Raw genomic sequence first — 25,469 nt, forward strand, 5'->3', positions numbered from 1 at the left:
AGTGAAACATATGCAAACACCATACCAGTAATGGGTTTTTTTTTCCTATGTACAGTCTAGCTAAAACACTTTTTTTTTGGGGGTAGACTAGGCCAGGATTAGTACCTGTTTTCATTGCTGCCTGTAGCGCAGCTTGGTAGATTCACTTTCTGTATCATCAGAACATAGGTGAGGGATATCTGTTCCTGGTGACAACTGTCTAAAGCTACAGCTGGCTTTAAATGGGTAATTTTTTTTTCATTTTTTTTTCATTTAGCCTCCTGGCTTAAAAAAAATAAATGGATTTCCTCCATCAGCACAGTTCGGGTGGATGGGAACCTCCCTACCCCCTGCAGGCACATTGTATTTTGACAACGGCAATTCAACAGACTGCCCTATTGGGAATGGGCCTTTTATTGTCTCCAAGGTTAATTGTCCTATGACGACTTAACATGGAGGGAACCCCATTTTATTACACAGCCAGCAGTATGAAGTCATGTTGTTCCCAGGTCCTGCGATTTGTCAGCATAGAGATTTGCAGTGTTACATTTTTGTTACTGATTTTTCAAAGGGACCCTGTTAGAAAAAGCTTGAAAGCTTTCAACACTTTTTTTTAAGGTGTGTGCTCCATGGCTATTTTTATTCTTCTCCAACTGCTTGAGAAGTCACCAACCATGAGCTTACAAGGTATTGGGACAAGGTATTACACAGCCAGCAGTATGAAGTCATGTTGTTCCCAGGTCCTGCGATTTGTCAGCATAGAGATTTGCAGTGTTACATTTTTGTTACTGATTTTTCAAAGGGACCCTGTTAGAAAAAGCTTGAAAGCTTTCAACACTTTTTTTTAAGGTGTGTGCTCCATGGCTATTTTTATTCTTCTCCAACTGCTTGAGAAGTCACCAACCACGAGCTTACAAGGTATTGGGACACTTCAGATTCATATTTTTATCCTGAGTTTTTTTTTTTTTTTTTATGTAGTAGTGAAGGAAAAATAAGCACAAGCATCTTCAGAAACCAAGTCAGCAGTACTAGCTTTCTTATTTGAATCTATGATGGTTTCTCCTTGAAGCTAAATTATTAAAATAATCCATGTTGAAATGGGTGACCAGACTTTCGCTTTGTGTTCATGGTTTTCTATAGGGTTTAGTGGCAATGACTAGAACATGTTTAGGATTATTTCAGGTAAGAACCATTTCTCTTACGTCCTCTGACAGTCGCCGCCCACTCATACAGTCTTCACTTATGGGTATTGGTCTTATCCACAGGAGTAAGCTAGGCAGAAGATTTTGTTGGAAACATTCACAAAACTTTGCATAGACACACCTACAGGGGGCTGTCCCTCTGGGCCAATACTTCCGGCTAGCCTCATTCCCAATTCAGTTTGTCTTTTGCCTAGTTAGGAGTAGGCAGGGTTCCCTTGGCTGGGGCTACAGTCTCAGCCTTTTCTTCTGTTTTCTTAATTTTTTATTTCTGCGAAGTGATTTTCTTTACACTGATAGCTTTTTTTTTTTGTTCCTGCGCTTAGTTAGTCAGTCTTCGGAAGACTACAGCGTTTGCGGAGCTGGGAATCGCACTGGTTGTACTAGAGCCTTATGGAATCCCAGCCCGCCATCGAGCGTTTAGCAGGCTATGCGTACACCCAGGCCTCGCAAACGACCTGTCCCTGTCCTCAGGGACAGAGCCTGCGGAGTGGCTACTTCGCTAGGATGTCTCAACTGCGGTACACCGCGTGTTGCTAGCGTCCTGTTCGGCTGACGGCACCCCCACCTGGGGTGGGAGGCTTCCCGTCATAGAGCGGCACCCACGCTTTCGCTGGATCAGTGAGTACCATGCTACCCCCCTGTCTATTGCATTGTCTGTCAGGGGGTTATGTGGGGCCTCTGTGGGCATGGCAGTCTATTTGGAGTCTGTGATATCCCCCTCATGTCTGTCTCTGTTTACCGTGTGTCCCTCATGGTTCCTGCGGGGGCGCTATAGCGGTTCGGCCACGGTGTGGGGGGCTTGCTGGGGTCCCTGAGTCCCTTGTGGTGCTTATGCAACGTTTTGGGGGTGCAGACATGTTTGTGGGGGCCGCAGCGATGTGAAAACCGCGGGGCCGCCATTTTGGTGTGGGCAGGCTTTTTGGCCTCATCGTGAGGTCAGCAGCCATTTTCCCTGTAGTGATTGGCGCCCTTTCGGGCGCCATCTTTGGTGTTGGCAATGTGTTTATCCATGTGCTCGGCGGCCATTTTCTCGGAGCCTCTCCCATAGACTTACATTGGCAACCATTTTCTTGTGGTTCAGACCTATGCTCGGCCTCTAGCGGCGTAACATTTCCTCTTCCCAGGCTCTCAGATCGAGATGGCAGCGGTGGTATTGTACAGATAAACTTCTGGGGGGCTTTTCTGCTATTTATTTCAGGTCATATATATTTGCTGGCAGTTCTATCCTTCAGTGCTTAGTGGCACAGGCAGTCGTCGTCGTGGTACATTGCGGTGGGTACCGCCGATATCGCCGATTTAAAGGGCCAGCGCCACAAAATTTTTATGTGTGTTTTATGGAGTCCCAGGATAGCAAATTCCCCCCAGCTCTGGTGGAGGGTTCAGGTACTCCTGATTCCTCTGCATTAGGCTCCCTTACTGCTGCACTTGCGACTTTAGCGTCTAAGGTGGATCTGTTGATGTCTGAGCGGGCTTCTAGACGGCCCAGGGTTTTCTCAATCTTCTGATTCTGAGCTAGATATGGTTGCCACGGACAGTGTACCCCTCAGGGGTCTCAGTCCTCTCAGTCGGACGGGGAGGAGGTGGAAGATTCCCCCTCCGGGTCGGCCAGAGAATGTGCTGCAATGTCTGCGCTCATTAGCTCTGTTAAAGACACGCTACATTTGGAAGATGAGCCCCACCCGCCGGGTCAGCGGTCTTCCTTTGGGACCCGCAGAACCCAGAAGTCGGTTCAGGTGTTTCCCTGTCCTGCTGAGTTTCACTAAACAGTGAACTAACAATGGCACAATTTTGTGGTACCCATGCGGTTTCATTCCCGTTATCCCTTTGCGTCTCCGGGGGATTCGCGCTGGGCTGTGGCCCCTAAGGTGTATCACACGGTATCCAGGTTAAACGAGCCACTCTGATGCCCACGGAGGATTCCCCGGTGTTTAGGTACCCGGCGGATAGGCGGGTGGAGTCTCTTGCCCGCCACTCCTATATGGTGGCAGGCTCCTTGATGACACCCGTGTTCGCCTCAGTAATGGTCTCTCAGGCTGGGGTGGAGGGGACTAAGGTGCTAAGACGCACCCTTGTGGCTGATTCCGCCCCTCCTACTCTGGAGATGGTGGACCAAATTATTCAGGCTGTTTTATACCAGTGTGACGTGGCCTTGGATGAGGCCCCTTTAGTCTCCCGCTTAGCTGCGGTCGCAGTGACGATCCGTCGAATCATGTGGTTAAAAAGCTGGTCGGCCGACCAGACTTCCAAGAAGACGGCACCTGACTTCCCTTATGCGGGGATTCGCCTTTTTGGGGACTCACTGGATGAATTGGTTAAAGGGGTCACTGGGGGTAAAAGCACACTGCCGCCCCAGGTGTCCAGGGGCAAGTCTTTCCGCGGTATGCGGGGCCCTTCCTTTAAACTTAGCCAGGGGTCCTTTTGTGCCTTCAAGGCACAAGACAAGGGCAGATCCTTAAAGGCCTCCGTGGCCAGAAGAAGCCTTGGGCGGGCAAGCCTAAAGCCGCCCACACTGGCACGGCGGTCCAGTCCGCCTCGTCCTGAAAAGGCGCCTTCACCCACTTCCGGGGTGTGGGGACGTCTGCGCTGTTTTCCCGGACCTTGGCTGGCTAAGATTCAGGACAGATGGGTTCAGGTACTCATTCGCTCAGGGTACAAGATCGAATTCGATCGCGCCCAGCAGACAGATTCTTTCCCTGAAATCTTCATTGACCCCAGATCGTCTCCAAGATCTCCAAACGAGCGGTTCAGGATCTCCTCGCCCAGGGGGTGATTGTCCCTGTGCCACATCGGGACAGGTTTCAGGGGTTCTACTCGAATCTGTTCAGTGCCCAGAAAGGAGGGCAAAGTGCGTCCAATTCTGGACTTAAAGTTTCTGAACCGCTTCGTGCGGTTTCAAAAGTTCCGCATGGAATCCCTCCAATCGGTGGTGGCCTCCCTGAGCCCGGCAGTTTTTTCCTGGCTTCCATTGACCTCAAGGATGCGTGTTTACACATACCCATTTATCTGAGCTGTCAGACCCTGGACTAGGGGGAATGGTCCCTACACCTGGAGGTGTTTCAGATGCTGTGTGCGCGATGGGGATCCCTGGACGTGGATCTGTTCGCGTCTCGTCTCAACAACAAGGTGGGAAGGTTCGTGGCTAGAACACACGATCCTCTGGCAGACGCCTCGGATGCGCTGGTGGTGCCTTGGACTCGGTATCGTCTGGTTTATGCCTTCCCCACGTTCAGTTGTTGTCCAGGTTCCTGCGCAGGTTGGTCTCGGAACCAAGGTTGGTGATTCTAGTGGCCTCAGACTGGCCGCGCCGGTCTTGGTACGTGGACATCATGTCACTGGTCATCGAGCCTCCTTGGCGGCTCCCACTGCGGGACGATCTGCTGTCTCAGGGGCCGGTCTTCCATCCTGCTTTACAGTTGCTGGCTTTGACGGCGTGGCTGTTGATGCCTGGTCTTGAGAGATCGGGGTCTCTCGTCGGCGGTCTTTCCTACCTTACTTAAGGCAAGGAAGGCCTCATCCGGTAAGATTTCTTATCGTACCTGGAAGGCTTATTTCGCCTGGTGCGAGTCGTAGGGTTTCCATCCTCGCTCCTTTTCGGTGACGAGGGTGTTGGCCTTCCTACAATCTGGTGTGGACCAGCGTCTTGCGCTGATCACTATTAAGGGTCAGTTATCTGCGCTAGCCATTCTCTTTCAGCGCCCCTTGGCGTCAAATTCCTTGATCCGCACCTTTATTCGAGGGGTGCGTCATCTGGTTCCCCCTAGGAGGGCATCCTTGCCTCCTTGGGACTTGAATTTGGTTCTGTCCGTTTGCAACGTCCTCCATTTGAGAACATCTGGGAGATTCCTCTGCCTGCACTGTCACGGAAGTTCGCCTTGTGGCGATCACATCTGCTCGCAGAGTGTCGGAGTTGGCGGCCCTATCTTGCCGCTCTCCCTACCTGGTTGTTCATAATTTTACTAAATTTTACAAACTTGATGTTTTGGCATCGGCAGATGCCTCCTTCGGCCGCAAAGTTCTGAGTGCGGCAGTGCTTTAGGGGAGACATGGTGTTTTTAGTCTGTCCCCTACTGTTGGGGTTTTTTTCCCCCTTGGTTATTTTGCTTTCCTTGGTTTGTTCGCTCCTGTTGAGCTTTCCTGTTACCCAGTGTGTTACCTTTCTGGTTCAGATAAGGTTCTTTTATCTGACCTTGGGGGCTGCGTTGCCTTTGAGACGGTTGCGTTTTCCCACCCCTCATGTCTACACTGCTTTGGGACATCCCATAAGTGAAGACTGTATGAGTGGGCGGCGACTGTCAGAGGACGTAAGAGAGAATATAATTTTTTGTAAGAACTTACCGTAAAATTCTTTTCTGTGAGTCCTCTGACAGTCGCCGCCCCCCACCCCACTTTTGGGGTTCATGGACTATCTACTGCTTGCTACCAAACTGAATTGGGAATGAGGCTAGCCAAAAGTTTTGGACCAGAGGGACACCCCCTGTAGGTGTGTCTATGCATAGTTTTGTGAATGTTTCTAACAAAATCTTCTGACTAGCTTACTTCTGTGGATAAGACCAATACCCATAAGTGAAGACTGTATGAGTGGGCAGCGACTGTCAGAGGACTCAGAGAAAATAATTTTACGGTAAGTTCTTACAAAAAATTATATTTTTTCCTTCCACATTACAGCTCAGAAGACTTGAGCCCCATACACACGGGCCCCATGCCGGACGACATCGGCTGGTTCAATAAAAACCGGCCGACATTTGGCCCGTGTTTATGGCAGCTGGTCTGACATAAGACAGCAGAGCATGCTTGGAAAACCAGCAACAGATCTGCCCCTGATCAGCGATTTCAGCTAAAAGTGAAATTAAATAAATGGGGAATTGTACTCAAAGAACCAAATGTGTAACAGAATTGTGCTGTATTCCTGCTATAGATCAAGCCCCATTTTCTGAGCCTTTCCCTTTTTTTTGAGTAAATCAAATAGTGTCTTCTCATTTTTTTTTTTTTCTCCTTGTCTGCCATGTCTGCAAGTCCCTATTCTCCAGGCAGAGCGCCATTCAGAGCGCCATTCAGCTTACCTTATTATTAAAATGAATCATGTACTGGAATGTCGCATACTGTGACCGTTGCCAAGATCATCACTGCAGTGCAAGTAATGTCTTCACACATGCATGGGCAAATTGACAGTATAGTCCAGTATAGGTGTCAGCAGAAGGACCCAGAAAGAAAGGATGATACACACATTAGCTGTTTTTGAGATTTCTTAAATTGTGAAAAAAAATTAACCTATTCTCTATTTCAAATTGATCTGGCAGAATCACAATGACAATGTGAGTTAAAGCAGTATTCAACCCAAAAACAAAAAATGTAATAGATTGCAACTTACCAATCCTTAGATGTGGTGGCTGCATCAGTTTTTTTCTTAGACTTTTTATTCCCCCCCTCTTTGTGATCTGGCCAGTAACACACCTCCTGTATTAGAGTGCCCCCACTCTAGATGAAGAAGCACAGAAGGCATCTTTGGATGACAGCATTGTCAGAGAGAGGAGAGTAGTGTTAGACATACTAGCAGATTTAGATACACTAACAAATTGAAGATGAACGCCAGCTCCCAATACATAAGCAGTTTCGGCAGTTCTTTTTTTTTTTTCTTTGGGTTAAAGGTTTTACAAAAGCTGATCGTTGTAAACACCCCTGTCGGTGGTAAAATGGTTTGTCTCAACCCTGAAACTGATACATCTGCAAGAGACCCTGTTCTTTTGAAAAACAGACTTGCTGACAAGATCACCAAATGAGAATAGAAGAAAGCAAGCCTAACAAAAAATGCAGCCATCAAATCTATTGATTGGTAAGCTGCAATATAATGTTTAAAGGGGTATTAAACCCAAAAGCAAAGTAGAACTATAGGCAAAACTTTTCTTTTTCCATTTTGGATAGCGTAAGGGAGGGTTATACCCCCTGTCAGGGTTTTGTTTTTCTTCTTTGCCATCTTTGTCCCATTGGGGTGATTTTACTTTCACTCCCTGCCCCATAGCCAAAACAGTAAGTGAAATGGATTTTACGGTAAGTCAAAAATCCCATTTTCTCTTTTGTTCATTGACTGACACAGCTTCATATCTTCCTTGACCTATGGGTTATTCTACCCCCTACAGAAGTAGGACACTAGTTCCTCCTAAAGATGTTGTTTTTCACTATGGGTGTGTGTGGTGAGCTGTGGCTGGGAGGGAGCCCAATTTTTATGTGGTATTTGTCCTAGGAGGGTCCCTTTTCAGGCCCCCTTTCTGGTTTATAATACCTCATGGATCCCTGAGGGGTCCCCGGATTCGCCCCCGCCGCGTGGCGTTGCAATTTTTCTCATAGCCACATGGGAAATTGGCAGTCATATTTCTGTAGTCTGGCGGCCATGTTTTTGGTGGCTTGCTATTACAGTCTATGCGGCGGCCATTTTCTTGAAGCAGAATGGAGCGGTGCTCGGCGGGGATCCTCTAGTGGCAGCGCAGTCGTCTCCTCTTCCTTTCTGATCGGCGTGCAGCAGGCAGCTGGTGCTCTCTGTCCCTTCTAAGTCTGTGGTGGTGAGTTCCTGAGGCGGTATATACTCCTTTTTTCTACTATAGCAACGCTAGCTGGTGCGTTGGGACCTGTGGTACCAGCGGTGCAGCAGTGGGGGGGGGGGGGGGGGGGGTTTCACAGTGGTTTTTGCAGTTTTTTTTATATTGAATTTGCTAGCAGTCCCCAGGGTACCATGAAGCCCCTAGAGCACGTGTCACCACCTGACCCACTCTCAGAAGCTGTAGGACCCTCTGGGCCTCAGTCTGCCCTGGCGGCCATGACAGCGGTCCTGCAGTCATTGGTGTCCAAAATGAATATGGCTCTCTGAAAGAGACCTAGTAAAAAGCGCCCTCTTCCTTCAAATTTTTTCCTCTGCATCCTCCGATTCTGAGGCTGATTTGGCCGCCGCAGACGAGAGTCACCGCACAGGGTCTGCGTCCACGCACTTCGAGTGTTCTGAATTCCTCTACCACCACATCTGCATATCAGTGCAGAAACTTTAAAAATGGAGAACACAGCTGATGCTGCCTGTCGGCCACGCCGGTGCAATTTGGCACCTGCAGACCATCCAAGGTGGCTAAGGTGTTTCCTTTTCCTGCTTATTTCGACGAGATTGTCGCTAGTCAGTGGGGTTCCCCGAAACGCATGTTTGGGGTAACGAAGTGTTTCGCTAGGAGGTATCCGTTTGAGGAGCCCCTCTAAAAGAAACTGACAGTTCCACCGGTGGTGGAGTCTCAGGTTTCCAGTTTGAATAAAGTTGCTACCAGTGGAGGACTCTCCATTGTTTAAAGACCCTGTATACAGGATGGCTAAATCTCTGATCCACTACCTTTTTACCGTGGCAGGATAAATTTTGAGGCTGGTGTTTGCTATAACCTTGGTCCCTCAGACCTTACGGAATGGGCAAAGCTTTTGCGTCAGGACTTGGAAGGGGGTCAGCATCCCCCTGAGCTGGCAGATCAGTTAATTCAAGGATTACAATATATCTGTGATGCCTCCCTGGACCCGGCCCCTCTGGCCTGCAGGGTGTCTGTGACAGCAGTGACTCTGCACCGCATGATATGGTTGAAATGCTGGTCTGCGGACCAGGCCTCCAAAAAGATGCTGATGGATCTCCCCATTCGTGGGGGAAAGCTTGTTCGGAGCTTCCATGGAAGAGATCATAAAAGGTCTCGCGGGAAGTAAGAGCACCCTGCTTCCGCAGGTTACTAAAAGTAGAGGGCCTCTTCGCAAACGTGGTCCTGTCTTCTCGGCCCACAAGCAGTCCTTTCGTCCCCCAGGATCGCAGGACAAGGGTTCAAAATCCCCCCGTGCCTTCTCATGAGGTTCCAAGAGACCCTGGGGTGGTAAGTAAAAAGCGGGCTCTGCTAGTCCCTCAGACAAGTCCTCATCTGTCTGAAGGGGCGCCCCCACCCATACATGGGGTGGGGGGACGTCTTTGCTTATTTCCAGGCCTGTGGACCCCTTTTATTCAAGATGAATGAGTCCATGAGTTGATCCGGTCTGGTTACAAGATCGAGTTTTGGTCCTTGCCCCTGGCAAGGTTCTTTCCTTCCAACCTGTGCCTGTCCCCGGATTGGCTTTAGGGCCTTCTCAGGGCGGTCCAGGATCTGGTCTCTCAAGGTGTCATTGTACCAGTTCCAGAGTCTGAATGTTTTTAGGGGTTTTATTTAAACCTATTAACTGTTCCCAGGAAGGAGGGCAAGGTCCGTCCAATCTTGGACCTCAAGGCCCTGAACCGCTTTGTGCGTGTTCAGAAATTCAGAATGGAGTTGATTCACACGGTAGTGGCATCCCTTTATTAAGGGGATTTTCTGGCCTCTATCAATATCAAGGACATTGACCTTCATATCCCAATATGTGTCAGGCATCAGCGTTTTTCTTCGCTTTGCCATAGGCGAGGAGCACTATCAATTTGTGGCATTGCCGTTTTTGTCTTGCCTCAGCTCCTCAGGTGTTCACTAAAGTGTTGGCCCCTGATGTTAGCCTTGCTCAGGCAAAGGGGGGTCATGGTATTGGGTTACCTGGACAATCTCCTTTGATGTGCAGAGTCCCCCTCTGTCCTAAAGGGCATCCCTGTGCAAACTCTGCACGAGTTCGACTGGATGCTGAATTTTCAGAAATCAGCTCTGACTCCGTCCAACAAACTGGACTACCTGGGTCTGACTCTGGATTCAGCCTCAGCCTGGGTGTTTCTTCCAGGAACAAAACTGCTGAAGTAGAAGCATGCAATTCGGCTCCTGTTATCCACCCGCCGGTCATCTCTCAGGACTTGCATGCAAGTGCTGGGCCTGATGGTCTCCACTTGCGAGGCGGTTCCCTTTACTAAGTTCCATACCAGACCTCTGCAAAAAAAGATTCTGGCCACATGAGACAAGAATCCATGGTCCCTTGACAATCTGAAACTGTTGAGGTACGAGAGGATCCCTAATATGGTGGCTTTGCACCCCGACTCTTTGACGGATAAAATCCTTTTTCCCCCTGTACTGGACAGTGATCTTTACGAACGCCAGCCTATCCGGATGGGGAGGTGTCCTGGGCATGGAATCAGCCCAGGGTGTCTGGTCTCAGGAGTATAGTCTGGCGATCAACATCCTGGAACTTCGATCAGGCTTTTCCTGTCCCAGTGGATGGATTTTCTGCAGGGGTGTCCAGGGAGGATTCAATTGGACAACGCCACGGCTGTGGCATATGTCAAACATCAAGGGGGCATCAAAAGAGCCCTAGTGGCCAAAGAAGTGGCCAGCATTCTGAGGTGGGCAGAACGATTTGTTCCAGCCCTCTCTGCTGTGCATGTTCCAGGGGTGGAAAATTGGCAGGCGGATTACCTCAATCGGTCTGGTGGCCCCTTGGGGCCAGTATCGCCTAATATAAGCTTTTCCTCTGCTACAGCTTCTGCTGCGACTTCTGTGCAGAATGGAAGTAGAAGGGATTCCAGTAATTCTGGTGGCATCGACTGTCTTGGTAGGCAGGGCTGGTAAGACTGGTAGCCAATGCTCTGTTGCAAATTTCTTTCACAGAAGATCTCTTGTCGCAAGGACCGATCTTCCACCCTGCTTTGCAGTCGTTTGCTTTAACGGCCTGACTATTGAAAGCCCGGTACTAAAGGACAGGGGGTTGTTGGGTTTGGTGATTCCTACTCTATTGAAAGCTAAGAAATCTACTTCTCTGAAGATTTACCATTGAGTTTGGAAAGGCGTACATTGCATGGTGTGAGTCTTGGGAAGGGGGGGGTTCCCCCGTTTCTTTTTGGTATCACGTCTGCTGGAGTTTCTACAAAGAGGGTGTAGATCAACGTTTGGCCCTGGGCACCATCAAGGGCCAGATTTCAGCTTTGGCAATTTTCTTCCAAAGGCCATTGGCCACAAATTCCTTGGTTCGCATCTTCATGCAGGGGGTTCGCCACCTGGCTCCTCCTCCTCCGTTACGGTCCCTGGTGCCCCTGTGGAATCTTAATCTGGTGCGGTCGGTTCTTCAAAAAACCTCCCTTTTGAAAATATTCGTGAGATTCCTCTGCTTACCTTGTCACATGCATGCAGGGTCTGAGCTGGCTGCGTTGTCCTGTCGATCACCTTAGCTGGTAGTTCACAGGGACAAAGTGGTGCTATCTCCCTGTCAAACGTTCCTTCCTAAGGTCGTTTCCGGGTTCCATTTAAATTAAGACATTGTGTTGTGTCCAAAACATGCAAAAGAAATTGCCTTGCATTCCCTGGGTGTGGTTCGGGCCATTAGGGTGTACCTGGTGGCAACTGAGTTGGATCGCAAAACTGATTCCTTATTTGTCTTTCCAGATGATTCTCATAAGGAACGGGCCGCATCCGCTGCGACCATTTCCAGATGGATCAGGCAGACAGTAGTGCAAGCTTATTCCATCAAGGGTCAGATTGCTCCTTTTTCCTGTTGAGGCGCATTCTATGAGGGAGCTTAGTGCCTCTTGGGCCTTCCGTCATCAGACGTCAGTGGTCCGGGTTTGCCACCTGGTCGTCTGCACACACATTCACCATGTTTACATGGTGAATGTTTTTGCATCTGCAGATGCTGCTTTTGGCTGCAAAGTTCTGCAGGCTGCTGTTAAAGAAGCTTCTGCCTCTTGTGGGTGTAATTTTCTTTGTAGGTGAGCTCCGGTTGTTCCTAGTTGAGCTTTTTGGTTACCTGGTTGGCTTTGTTAAGCCCTGTGGGGAATTCTGTTTTTTGCTGGTTTTTTTTTTTTTCTCCCCACCCCTCATGCTGACGCTGCTTTGGGATGTCCCATAGGTCAAGAAAGATATGAAGCGGTGTCCGTCAATGAACGAAAGAGAAAACTGGATTTTTCTCTTACCGTAAAATTATTTTCTCTGATGTTCATTCACGGACACAGAACCCACCCATCTGTGGAGTTGGGTTATGTTTTTTCTGACACTGCTTGTTAAACTGAGATCCTTTAGCAGGAAGTGGGAGCATACCTCCTCGGACTGCCCTATAGGCGTAGTCGATTTTTTTCCCGCCTATTGTCCTACTCCTGTAGGGGGCAGTATAACCCATAGGTCAAGGAAGATATGAAGCTGTGTCCGTCAATGAACATCAGAGAAAAGGATTTTCCGGTAAGACAAAAATCCTGTCTTTCTTTTGCCTTCGATGACAATGGTAAACACAACAAATAGAGAGGGTGTATTTATTGTGGACATGGTAGAAATAAAAACCTGACTTGTTCTAATGCATCTCCACTCTATCCAAAGTTAAAGTTTTGACCTTAGGCAAGTGCATTTAAAGTATAATCATCCTTTGAATCGAGTGGGACAAGGGTTAGCTCCTTTGTCAAGCTTTCATTGCTGTCTTTGTTGCAGCTGGGCAGATTCACGAATGTATTTGTCCTGAGACAGAAAGCAAAGGAAAATCAAACATTTTAGTATTGTCACCAGAGCAAGGGATGATAGTTAATCATACAATTGAGACAAATGTTTTGGTGACTATTGTCCAAGATGGAAATTGCCCCTTCCTTTGGAAAGATCAATCATTTCCTATTGCGTCTCAGGGTCAAGAAGTAAAATAAATCTCCCCAGCAGCACAGTGCCCATGTAAAAATAAGACTGATAAAGCTTTAGACCATTCCCTACTCTATCCAAAACTTGAACGTGATCTCTGCATACACTTTGATAAATACACCTGACTTTGCTAATCTAATACTCATGGTTGTATCTTGTTCTAGCACAAGTTGATGTTCTCACTGCTGCACTCAAAGCATCAAGCCTAGAAACTCAGGAAGATACAAAATCCTCACACTTGAATCGGGAGACCATCTGTCGTAATGATCTGATTGAGACCGGGAGGATTAACTGCAAGATCTCCCAGGATGACTCCATTCCTTTAATTAGTGATTCTGTGGAGGTATCACTGCAGCTTTGCTATAATCTCAATTCATTTTATTATTGCATGATAAATAAAAAGCAGCCAGAATGAAGAATTTGGTGGTGGGAGTGTAATTATAGCATTCAGCCCAATAGTAAAGATTTTAGTAATTGCTGAAAAAAACTGCAAAAACGGATGGCATGGTAATAAAACTGAACTCTTAACTTTCTCTAAGTGCAGAAATACAGATCCTTGGTCAAGGCTGCCTGTATTTAGAGCAGCCAGTATGCGGTACCTTAATAAACCTATAATAATGCATTGATTTCTTACTCCCACTTGGTGAGACAGTTTTTTTGGTGAACTGTTTATAAGGATAAAGGGAATGTACCAATGGCCTTATTCTAAAAACAACACTGGCAGTAAAGCAGAAACTTAGGTAACCAATAGCAACCAGTAAGAATTCAGTATAACTGGGTCTCTGTGACTATGCACTTTATATTTGGCACTTTTCTCCTTGCACATTTTTATTGACCAACCCAGGAAGTATTCCCCTGTGGGTCTGTAAATGGAAAGGTAAAACCTGTTTTGTAGACCGTGGGTACTGCAGTTTGGAAACCTTGGTCTAGAGCCTAGATGTGTAGATCATTTTGTAGGGGCACCAAATTGGATTCCATAGGAGGGTATCTGTGTTTTTTTTCTTGTAATACAGGTTTCCTTTCATAAAAATCTGTGGATCCAAAGATATGATTATATGCCAGCCTTTTTTTTTATGGTCAGTTTAGAGCATAGCATTTTCTCCTGAGTCACATCTCTTGTACAGAAATACTTGCTGAATGGATAATGAAGAACAGCAGGACAGAAAAGGTCATTAATGTGCTCTCCCTTTCCTTTGCATGTTCAATGTTAGAATGACTGCTTTATGCAAAAAAAAAGCTCTGCCTTGCAGATTTCCATCCCTCCCTCAATGAAGTCAACACTGGTTCTATGTGGTAATTCTAATGACTACCAGGATTTTCCTCACTTTGAACGGATTTACTCTCATTTACTGTTGTAGGAATGGAACAGAATTTGAAGGTAATTCTCTCCAATGGCACACAGATGGCAAAAAAAAAAATACAGGAGTTATAACCCTCCCTTACTCTGTTAAAAATGGAAAACAATTTGCCTTAAGTTCTACTTTAAGATGCCTTGAATGGGCAGGCATGTGGGTGGCTGCATAGCGCAAGGAGACTGCCCTAGTTAATGCCGACACAAAAGCACATAGTTGCTAGGGGTGTGACAGGGAGGAGAGATCTAAATGAAGCCTAAAGTTGTCCAGCCTAGTAATGAATTGGACCTAATAAACCGAGCTGTGGCTTATAATACACATTGTATGTGCATTACAGTGTGCAGGTAAATTATTGCTTTCAGGGCAAGAGAAGGCCTTCCACAAGTGTACTGATCTTTATTTATTATTATTTTTTTAAATTAAAAGTATTTTGTCCCTATTTCTTTTCAGTGCATGCAGTCAACTTTGCGCTATATACACAGCGATTCTGACTTGAGCAGTAGTAGCAGTTATAGCCCCGAAGAGGAAAAAAAATCCAAAGTTCAGGTATTATTTTTCCTAAAAATTCTTAGATTTCTCCATACCAGCAGCTCTAAGACTTTTACAAGACTGAGGATTGTGTTTGTTCCCAGGATGTTGTACCTCAGGCCTTATTGGATCAGTATTTATCCATGACTGACCCATCCCGTGCTCAGACTGTTGACACAGAGATTGCCAAGCATTGCGCCTATAGCATTCCCGGAGTGGCTCTCACACTGGGCAGACAGAACTGGCACTGCCTCAGGGACACCTATGAGACACTAGCTGCAGACATGCAGGTAAAGACCTAACCTTGGCCTTTTTTTATTTTCTTTTTTTCTCCCTCAAACTCGTGTTTTTATAGCAAGTGAAGTCTTTCCACTAGCCCTATGCGCACAGATCTATTAGTCATCCCTACTCTAAAATTATCTTTACAACCTGAATCAGTTTCCAATGTTCTGTACTAAGGTGTTTTACTTTTCTGTTTTTGTTGTCAGTGGAAAGTGCGAAGAACATTGGCATTTTCAATTCATGAACTGGCGTTGATACTTGGCGATTCACTCACAGCTGCCGACTTGCTGCCAATCTTTAATGGATTCCTAAAAGATCTGGATGAAGTTAGGATAGGTGTCTTAAAGCACTTGTATGACTTTTTGAAAGTATGTACTTTTCTATTGTTATGGGTTTATTAGGAAAATTTCTTGTTTTTACTGTAGAAGTAAAGGGTGCTTTAAAATGTTGCTTCCCACCAACTCGTATCTATGGCCCCTTTCAGATAGGGCAGACTCCATCAAGTGGATTTTCCTGCTCAGTGGGGGATCTCTGTTGGATTGGATGCCGGCGGGTGTCAGCTCCTGCCACCGCTCCATAGAGAACAATGGATGGTTCGACCGGGTCCGTGTAAAAAACGGACAGGTTGGCCAGTCGTCAGTCCACTGGTATGAAGGGGGCCTATGCTGCATAACTTGTGAATATTTTGTGTTTTTTTCCCTTTTTTTTATTCCTCTTTGGTCTATCTATTCACATAATCAAGAAGCTTTGGCTCTCCTGTGCCAGTGAGGGGGCTAGTGTAGTGGATTTTTATTATATTTCAATATTCAAGATCTGGTAACAGAAATAACACTGGAACAAAGCCAATTCTCAGCTTGTCATACCAAGACACAGGTAAATAATGTATGAACAGTGAAGATAAGTAAAATCCGACATCATACGGAATAAGAAATACATCAGGCAAGAAATGGTCTCAGTTTATTATCCAAAAGTTGAGCAATAATGGGTCAGATAGTAAACATTTCATATCGGTGTCTAGGATTACAGCTATGTTCGATGGAGGGCAGGAACAAAGGCATGTTATTGGGCAACAGAGGGCTGGGTGGGGTGGTATAAACCAGTGGGAGGAAAATAATTGATAAGGAGTAGCGGAGAGACCCCTGACACTAATCCCTGAGACTTGTTGGGTACACGACTGTGTGGGCCCTAAAGACAACCGGATATACGTTAAATGTAGATATAAATGGAAAGAAAAGAAGAGGAGAAGTCAGTTTAGGGCTCAAGATGTAACGAGTCCAAGGGTCTCATAGCTAATCAAACTTTTTAGAATTGTTATGAAGTATTAGTGAGTTTGTTGTTGACCATGATCCAGTACACTCTTGACGTAATCTAGGGGAATAACCAACTGCTTCCAATGCCCAGCAATTGTGATCCTTGCTGCCAGCAAAATATGTAAGTGATCCATTTCACGGACTTCCTGGGTACTTCATCAGGTAGTTTGTGAAAAGGGGCTTTTTCTGGGGATCTGCAAATGTTCACCCCGTCACTGAATTTATAAAATAAATATCCTGAACCAGAACCTAGTTACCATTGAATTTTTTTTATCTATGCATGTCGATGTAATAAATTGTTGGATTTTTTGGCTGGGTAACCGTGGGATTGTATGGTTTGAGATTTGAAATTGAAAGTCCTTGAGGTCTCACTGAGGGTGGGAGAGGGCATTAACTGTAGTGAATATGGAGTGATTAAAAAAGGTATTTACAATAATATATTTTATAAACGGTAGCAGCATAAATGTGAGAATGGGGGAGGCAATGTGTTTAAACAGATTTATACTTCCACTTAAAGTTCTTGATTTTAACGTTTTCACGTATTCAAGACATTGTACTAATTTAAAAGGCTTAATTTACAAAGCTTTATCACAAGAAAAACATTTTTTTTTTTTAGCATGGTCAAATCTTACTGGCCACGACTAAAAAACATTCTGTCACTGTTTTGAAAGTGAGAAACCTTATATCCTGGTGTGTTAGATTTGTGGATTGAGCCTTTTTTTCTTTTATTTTAACTAAATATGTGTGGTGTTTTTTGTTATGTTTTTTTAACAAAATATATATCCTTTGCAATATGTACATTCTTGAGAATGGGCAGTTGTAGCGAAACGGTTTCCTCTGTCTGCTTTTATTATGCCTCCCCCTCCTGGCATAAATTCTGTTCTTTTTGTCGTGGCGTCCTGGTTGAGAAACACAGGTTTAGACAAATAGTAGTTTGAATTTGCCCATGGACATTAGGGAGCAGTTTGAAGTGCAGGCACATTCCAACCACCCTCCCACCTTTTGCCAGCAGGGTCCTAGACCATGTCTGTCACCTCAGATGAGGCTATGCTGAGCAACGTGTAATGAAAAGGTGCATTGTAGACGCCCATAGTGACACCCTATGAGGGGAAAACGGTAGACTTGTCACTTGATATAAATTAGAATTGCTATTATCCTCAAGTTTGCGATTTGTAGGCCTAAAGTGTATAAACATGAGACTCCCACCATTTTTAGTACCCACCATTGGGTATAATTCCATTTAAAATGTTTACATATGCAAATACAAAAGGGAAACTAAGATATTTCAGTCACTGTAGTATCTACATTTTTACATGGGTGTTTCCGTTTTAACATTGCATATAAGCAAAACTGTTTTTAGCTAGTCTGCTTACACTTTGCCTTTTTTTTCTTAGCTTCTCCAGCCCGACAAAAGAAGGGAATACCTTTATCAGCTGCAAGAGTTCTTGGTTACGGATAATTGCCGCAACTGGCGATTCAGAGCAGAGCTAGCAGAGTACGTATTTAGGGGTTTAGTGGTTTGGTAATAAGACAGTTTGTATTCATTGTTCAGCTCCATCTCCTGGAATTCCTGCTGAAGTCACCACTGTCTTCACACTGCAACTATCATTTTTGGTATTTAAATAACCAGTGTGAAGGCATGGAGAGAAATCTTGGAGCTGCTGTGCTGGAAAGTCGTAAGAACTTGTTAAACTTTTTTTTTTATATTGCATATACTGTAAACTCTCCAGATATTAGACAATAGTGGGGGCATACCAAAAATGTTTTTTACTCTGGACTATCACCAATTGGCTCATTGGTGTTCTTTCTAAAATTATTTCTCTATCGTTCATTGACGGAAGCAGTTCTCTGATCCATATCAGTAGGGTTATTTTTCCCCCTACAGGAGTAGGACTCTAGGCAGAAAAAAAGTTCTGGCTACACCTATGGGCAGTCCCAGAAGGTTACACCCTCTCTCTCTTCCTGCATAGGATGTCAGTTTTAATCTGCCTAGTCAGTAGTTCCTTGCTGGGATCTTTGATCCTGGCATAAAAGTATTTTTTTGTAGATTTTTTTTTTTTTGCAAGCCTTTTTCTATGGAATTTTTTCCTGTGTGATCTTCAAGCAACTATACTGGGCTGGGCGACGGGCTGGATCTCTATATCCAGTGGTCACCCCAGTCTGGCCAGCAAGCGCGTTCCGGCCCTAGCTCCGCGCTGGGTCGGGACTGGCCCTGCAAGTTAAACGTCTCGCCAGGGCACACACGACAGGGTCTAGGCTTATGTCGCAGCGTTCCTATTTGGCCAACAGCCCCCCCACTTCGGTGGCGCAGGGTCATGTCAGGAGATGGTGCCCGCCTGTGTTCCTGATATGGTGAGTAAACGTCCCCCCCCCCCCCCTTCCCTGTCGGATTTTGGGGTGGATGTGGGCCCCCTCCCTGGGATGGTCGGACCCCCGCACACCTGGGGTTTCCCCCCTGTCCTGTTGTGACCCCCCCCCCTTCCCACGTGGGGGACTGTGTTTGGGCCTACCTGAGGCTGGGACCTAGTGTGCAGGCCGCATGGGGGTGAGGGGGTGCGGCGCTCGGTCAATCGTGCGTGGGGGGGGGGCCTTGCTCGGTTCCTCCAGGGCTGGATGCTGTAGGAGGGCAGGCAGAGCGTCTCCCCGTGGGGTCCTGTTGCAGCTTCCTGGCTCACTTCCTTTCTCTGAGCCACCGCTGAGACCCTCCTAATCCGATTGCTTACTGGGGACAGTGAGATACTGAGGGTGGTCTCTCTCTCTCTGTGGGGGTTAATTAACGCGTGCCTGTCCTCTGTGGGGTGCTGTATCGCTGTGGGGCCGCTTCTTTTATGAAAAAAAAAAGTAATTTTTGTATTTTTTTTGCAAATTTCACTCGCGGGTTCCTCAGATTCAGTATGGACTCTGTAGGCCATGTGTCCCTACCTGACCCCCTCACGGAGGCCGCAGGGCCTTCCGGATCTCCACTGTCCATCAAGGCATTTTCGGGGGTTCGGGAAGCATTTGGGCCCGGGTGGAGGTGGCCTTAAGAGAGGTGCGCTGAAACGTTTCTCCACCTATCCCTGCCTCATCTGATGTCTCGGATTCTAAATCTAACTCAGCCGCCACAGACGTGGGCCTTTCTGCCGGGGTCTGTTACCTCGTGCCCTGTCTCGGATAGTAAGGATGACATTTCTACCTCCCCTACCACACATGATACAGGCACTGATGGATGCATTGGTTGTTCCGGTGCGTAACACCCTGCAATTGGGGGGATGCAGCGGTAGCTGCGCCTGGGTCGCAGGTAGCAACTGGCACTCACATGCCATCCGGAGCAGCTTATTTTGCTAGCATGCTCATGTAGGATGGGACCATCTGAGATGTTCCCCTGGGGTGTCTAAGCGCCTGCTAGACATTACCCTTTTGGGGTGTCTCTTGTACAGTGGACTGTTCTGCCTGTGATGGACGTAAAGGTCTCTGGGTTCAATTGGACTACCGTTGTTCTGGTGGAGGAATCCCTGTCCTTTAAGTACTTGGGGGATAGGATGGCGCAGGCTGTGGCCCGCGATCTCTACTCCCTGGCGGGGTCTGCACTGGGAACAGTGTTCATTATTGCCTTTGCCATGCAGACTCTGCCTGATGGGCGGAGTTCCAACTCTGTGTCTTGGTGAGGGGCAAGTCCCTCCTGCCCTGGGGGAGCTGTTGGACCAGCTGGTGCAGGGGTTGCAATTTGTTTGCGATGCCGCACTGGACACGGCTCCTTTATATGGGCCACCTGTCGGTTTTGGCGGATCAAATTTCTAAGAAGGCCTTAATGGATCTCCCTTTTCAGGGGGATCACCTGTTTGGCGCTGCCCTGGATTCATTATATAAGGGTCTCACGAGGTAGAGTGCCTTTCTTCCACAGGCTAACAAGGGTAAGGGCCTTTGTCGCAGACGGGGTCCCTCCTTGTCGGCTCACAAACAGTTTCCTTGTCCCTCTGGGACAGTCGATGTGGCAAAGTCCTTTAAGATTTCCTCGGTTGGTTCCAAGCTACCCTGGTCTGGTGAACAGGAGCATTTTTTTCCAGACCTGCAGACAAGGCCTACTCGACCTGAAGGTGCGTCCCCACCCATCTATGGGGCGGGGGACGTTCCTTGCCAGTTTTCGGACCTGCGGCTGGCCCCAATCCCAGGCAGCTGGGTTCAGGAGGTCATGCAGTCCAGTTGCAAGATCAAGTTTCGATACGTTTTTTTCCGGGAGGGTTTTCCCTTCCAATGTACGGCTGTCCTCGGATCGCTTGCAGGCGCTCTTGGGGCAGTTCAGTCTCTGGTTCAACAAGCTGGGACCTACTAGCCCTTTGATGGTTCTGTGCGGATCAAAAATTTAAGATGGTATCGGTTCGCAAGATGGTGGCTTCCCTACATCAGGGGGATTCCTGGCCTCCATAGACCTCAAGATGCCTACCTACACATCCCGTTATGTTCCGGACACCAACGGGTTCTCCGTTTTTGCCGTAGGGTATGATCTCAGGTGTGTGGCATTACCCCTTGGTCTCGCTTCTGCTACTCGGGTCTTAACAAAGGTGTTGGTTCCGGTCCTGGCGCTGTTGCGGCAGCGGGGCGTATCGGTCCTAGTTTCCTGGCCGATCTGATTCTCCGTGTGGACTCCCCTACGGTGCTGACAACGAATTTGAAAGTCGCCAGGAGAATTCTGGAGGAGTTCAGGTGGGCTCTGAATTTTCAGAAGTCATCCCTGGTCCCTTCCATGAGACTGGACTATCTGGGCCTGACTTTGGACTCGTCCTCAGTCAGGGTGTTTTCACCCCCCTTGGGAACCTCACTGTGGTTCAACTGTTACTGTCCAGCACATGATCGTTCCTTCGGACCTGCCTGTGAGTTCTGGGGCTGTTGGTGTTGTCTTTCGAAACGGTCCTTTTCACTCAATCCCTCTCCAGGATCCCGCAGAAGGCAATCCTCCTCGAATGGGACTAGAATCCAAACTCTCTGGACTTTCGGATCCGGCTTAGCCGGGTGACCAGGGAGTCTTGATCTGAGAATCCTTCCTCTCCTTTTTACTGGACAATTTTCACTGCGGATGCAAGCCTGTCCGGGTCGGGAGGAGTCCTCGGCAGGTTCTCTGCTTCGGGAGTATGGTCCCTGGAGGATCCAGGTTACCGATCAATGTCCTGGAGCTGAGAGTGATCTGGCTTTGCCTAGTTCACTGGATTGGGCACCTGCAGCTGTCCAGTGCACATTGCATCGACTACGCCATGACCGTGGCTTATGTCATTCACCAAGAGTGCACCTAGGGTGTCCTTGCGGCCTTGGAAGTTACAGGCATTCTTCGTTGGACAGAGTGCCTCGTTCCAGCTCTCTCCACTGTTCTCTTTCCAGGTGTGAAATATTGGCAGGCGGATTGCCTCAGTCGACAGTCCTTGGATGTAGGGGAATGGTCCCTTCATCCAGAGGTGTTGCAGCGGTTGTGCCTTCACTGGGGCACTTCAGATGTGGACCTGCTGGCGTCGCATCTACTGGATAGTGCAGAGGTTTGTGGCCTGCTCCCGGGACCCTTTGGCGGGTGCAATGGTGGCACCATGGGTTCTGTCATAGGCAAGAACATTCGCTAAGTTCAACGTGAACGATGCTGAGAAGTTTAGCATGGTCACCTGCGCAAGGCTGACGCCGGCATGGTCGTGTGAGAGTGATCACGGATGGGCCAAGGTCAGTATCGGCTGCTGTCTGCCTTTCCTCCTTTCAAGTTGCTGCCAAGAATTCTTCGCAGGAGCGAGGCGGAAGGGATTCCGGTCATTCTCGTGGCTCCGGACTGGCCTCGCCGAGCTTGGTACGCCGACCTGGTCACGCTAGCTGCAGACGCTCCTTAGAGACTTCCTCTCAGGGAGGATTTATTGTCTCCAGGGCCAATCTTCTATCAGGCTTTGCGGTCGCTGGCTTTGCCAGCTTGACTGTTGAAAGCCATGTGCTGGACAGGGGATTGTCTGCTTCAGTGATTCCCGCCCTGCTTGAAGCGTGGGAAGCGACTTCTAGGATTATTTTTTCGTCATACCAGAAAGTCGTATATTGCATGGTGTGAGCCTCTTTGGGCTCCCCCTCACTCTTATTTGATGGCCCGGATCTTGGCTTCCTTCAACAGGGAGTTGATCAAAAGTTGGCCTTGAGTACTGTCAAGGGTCAGGTTTCGGCTTTAGCAATTTTCTTCCCGTTCCCTGGTGCATGACTTCTTCCAGGGGGACACTTGGTACTTCCTGTGCGACCTCTGTCACCAACTGGGCGATTTGGTGCAGTTGGTTCTTCAAGAACCTCCTTTTGCAAGTATTCGAGGGTATCCCCTGCCTACCTTATTACAGCAGGTGGCCTTCTTGGTTGCTGTCACTCTGCGTGCAGGGTGTCGGCACTGGCGACATTGTCCTGTCTTTATCCCTATATGTTGGTTCATGGAGACAAGTAGTACTTCGTCCGGATCCGTCCTTCCCTCCCAAAGGTGGTTTCTAGTGTTCACTTGAACAAGGACATTGTATTACCATCTTGTGTCCTAAGCCCTCACATCCTAGGAATGTGCATTGCATATTCTGGATAGCGTTCAGGCACTCAAGGTGTACTTGGCGACTACTGAGTCTTTCTCGTAAGTCAGGCTCGCTCTCTGTACTTACAAAGGGCCCATGAACAGCACTGCCTGTGTCTGCTGCGAATATTTCCAGATGGGTCGTACAGACGGTGGTGCAGGCTTATTTGATTAAGGGTCAGGTCCTACCTTTCCCTGTTTTGGCACGTTCTACTCGGGCGCCTAGAGCTTCCTGGGCTTTTTGCCTGGCAGGCATCTGTGCTCCAGGTTGCAAGACTGCTACCTGGTAGTCTGTTCACACCTTAACCAAATTTTATAAAGTGGATGTGCTCAGTGGTGGGATTCAAAAATTTTAGTAACCAGTTCCGACTTTCCCAGCAGAATGACCAGCGTGCCCCCTTTCAATGCACAGTGACCAGCGTGCCCCCCTTTCAATGCAGAGAGACCAGCGTGCCCCCTTTCAATGCACATTGACCCAATGATTGCAGAGTGCCAGCCACAGCATTGCCCCTAATGATTGCAGAGTGCCAGCCACAGCATTGCCCCTAATGATTGCAGAGTGCCAGCCACAGCATTGCCCCTAATGATTGCAGAGTGCCAGCCACAGCATTGCCCCTAATGATTGCAGAGTGCCAGCCACAGCATTGCCCCTAATGATTGCAGAGTGCCAGCCACAGCATTGCCCCTAATGATTGCAGAGTGCCAGCCACAGCATTGCCCCTAATGATTGCAGAGTGCCAGCCACAGCATTGCCCCTAATGATTGCAGAGTGCCAGCCACCGCATTGCCCCTAATGATTGCAGAGTGCCAGCCACCGCATTGCCCCTAATGATTGCAGAGTGCCAGCCACCGCATTGCCCCTAATGATTGCAGAGTGCCAGCCACCGCATTGCCCCTAATGATTGCAGAGTGCCAGCCACCGCATTGCCCCTAATGATTGCAGAGTGCCAGCCACCGCATTGCCCCTAATGATTGCAGAGTGCCAGCACACAGCATTGCCCCTAATGATTGCAGAGTGCCAGCACACAGCATTGCCCCTAATGATTGCAGAGTGCCAGCACACAGCATTGCCCCCAATGATTGCAGAGTGCCAGCACACAGCATTGCCCCCAATGATTGCAGAGTGCCAGCACACAGCATTGCCCCCAATGATTGCAGAGTGCCAGCACCCAGCATTGCCCCCAATGATTGCAGAGTGCCAGCACCCAGCATTGCCCCCAATGATTGCAGAGTGCCAGCACCCAGCATTGCCCCCAATGATTGCAGAGTGCCAGCACCCAGCATTGCCCCCAATGATTGCAGAGTGCCAGCACCCAGCATTGCCCCCAATGATTGCAGAGTGCCAGCACCCAGCATTGCCCCCAATGATTGCAGAGTGCCAGCACCCAGCATTGCCCCCAATGATTGCAGAGTGCCAGCACCCAGCATTGCCCCCAATGATTGCAGAGTGCCAGCACCCAGCATTGCCCCCAATGATTGCAGAGTGCCAGCACCCAGCATTGCCCCCAATGATTGCAGAGTGCCAGCACCCAGCCTTGCCCCCAATGATTGCAGAGTGCCAGCACCCAGCCTTGCCCCCAATGATTGCAGAGTGCCAGCACCCAGCCTTGCCCCCAATGATTGCAGAGTGCCAGCACCCAGCCTTGCCCCCAATGATTGCAGAGTGCCAGCACCCAGCATTGCCCCCAATGATTGCAGAGTGCCAGCACCCAGCATTGCCCCCAATGATTGCAGAGTGCCAGCACCCAGCATTGCCCCCAATGATTGCAGAGTGCCAGCACCCAGCATTGCCCCCCAATGATTGCAGAGTGCCAGCACCCAGCATTGCCCCCCAATGATTGCAGAGTGCCAGCACCCAGCATTGCCCCCCAATGATTGCAGAGTGCCAGCACCCAGCATTGCCCCCCAATGATTGCAGAGTGCCAGCACCCAGCATTGCCCCCCAATGATTGCAGAGTGCCAGCACCCAGCATTGCCCCCCAATGATTGCAGAGTGCCAGCACCCAGCATTGCCCCCCAATGATTGCAGAGTGCCAGCACCCAGCATTGCCCCCCAATGATTGCAGAGTGCCAGCACCCAGCATTGCCCCCCAATGATTGCAGAGTGCCAGCACCCAGCATTGCCCCCCAATGATTGCAGAGTGCCAGCACCCAGCATTGCCCCCCAATGATTGCAGAGTGCCAGCACCCAGCATTGCCCCCCAATGATTGCAGAGTGCCAGCACCCAGCATTGCCCCCCAATGATTGCAGAGTGCCAGCAGCCAGCCTTGCCCCCCAATGATTGCAGAGTGCCAGCAGCCAGCATTGCCCCCCAATGATTGCAGAGTGCCAGCAGCCAGCATTGCCCCCCAATGATTGCAGAGTGCCAGCAGCCAGCATTGCCCCCCAATGATTGCAGAGTGCCAGCAGCCAGCATTGCCCCCCAATGATTGCAGAGTGCCAGCAGCCAGCATTGCCCCCCAATGATTGCAGAGTGCCAGCAGCCAGCATTGCCCCCCAATGATTGCAGAGTGCCAGCAGCCAGCATTGCCCCCCAATGATTGCAGAGTGCCAGCAGCCAGCATTGCCCCCCAATGATTGCAGAGTGCCAGCAGCCAGCATTGCCCCCCAATGATTGCAGAGTGCCAGCAGCCAGCATTGCCCCCCAATGATTGCAGAGTGCCAGCAGCCAGCATTGCCCCCCAATGATTGCAGAGTGCCAGCACCCAGCATTGCCCCCCAATGA

At 48.6% G+C, this 25,469-nt stretch overlaps 1 protein-coding gene across 3 annotated transcripts in view; it reads left to right on the top strand.

Annotated features, from left to right (window-relative positions):
- PPP4R1 (protein phosphatase 4 regulatory subunit 1) overlaps window positions 1-25,469 on the top strand; it is a 180,903-nt gene that overhangs the window by 130,738 nt on the left and 24,696 nt on the right. For all 3 annotated transcript variants that reach the window (XM_082259519.1, XM_082259520.1, XM_082259521.1), the window contains exons 12-16: window positions 12,898-13,076; window positions 14,536-14,631; window positions 14,718-14,903; window positions 15,102-15,263; window positions 17,600-17,700. In XM_082259519.1, the coding sequence (XP_082115645.1) occupies window positions 12,898-13,076; window positions 14,536-14,631; window positions 14,718-14,903; window positions 15,102-15,263; window positions 17,600-17,700 (724 nt within the window). The remainder of the gene's footprint in view (window positions 1-12,897; window positions 13,077-14,535; window positions 14,632-14,717; window positions 14,904-15,101; window positions 15,264-17,599; window positions 17,701-25,469) is intronic.

This window comes from Pelophylax lessonae (genome assembly GCF_965119305.1).
Source record: "Pelophylax lessonae genome assembly, chromosome: 5".
NCBI lineage: Eukaryota > Metazoa > Chordata > Amphibia > Anura > Ranidae > Pelophylax > Pelophylax lessonae.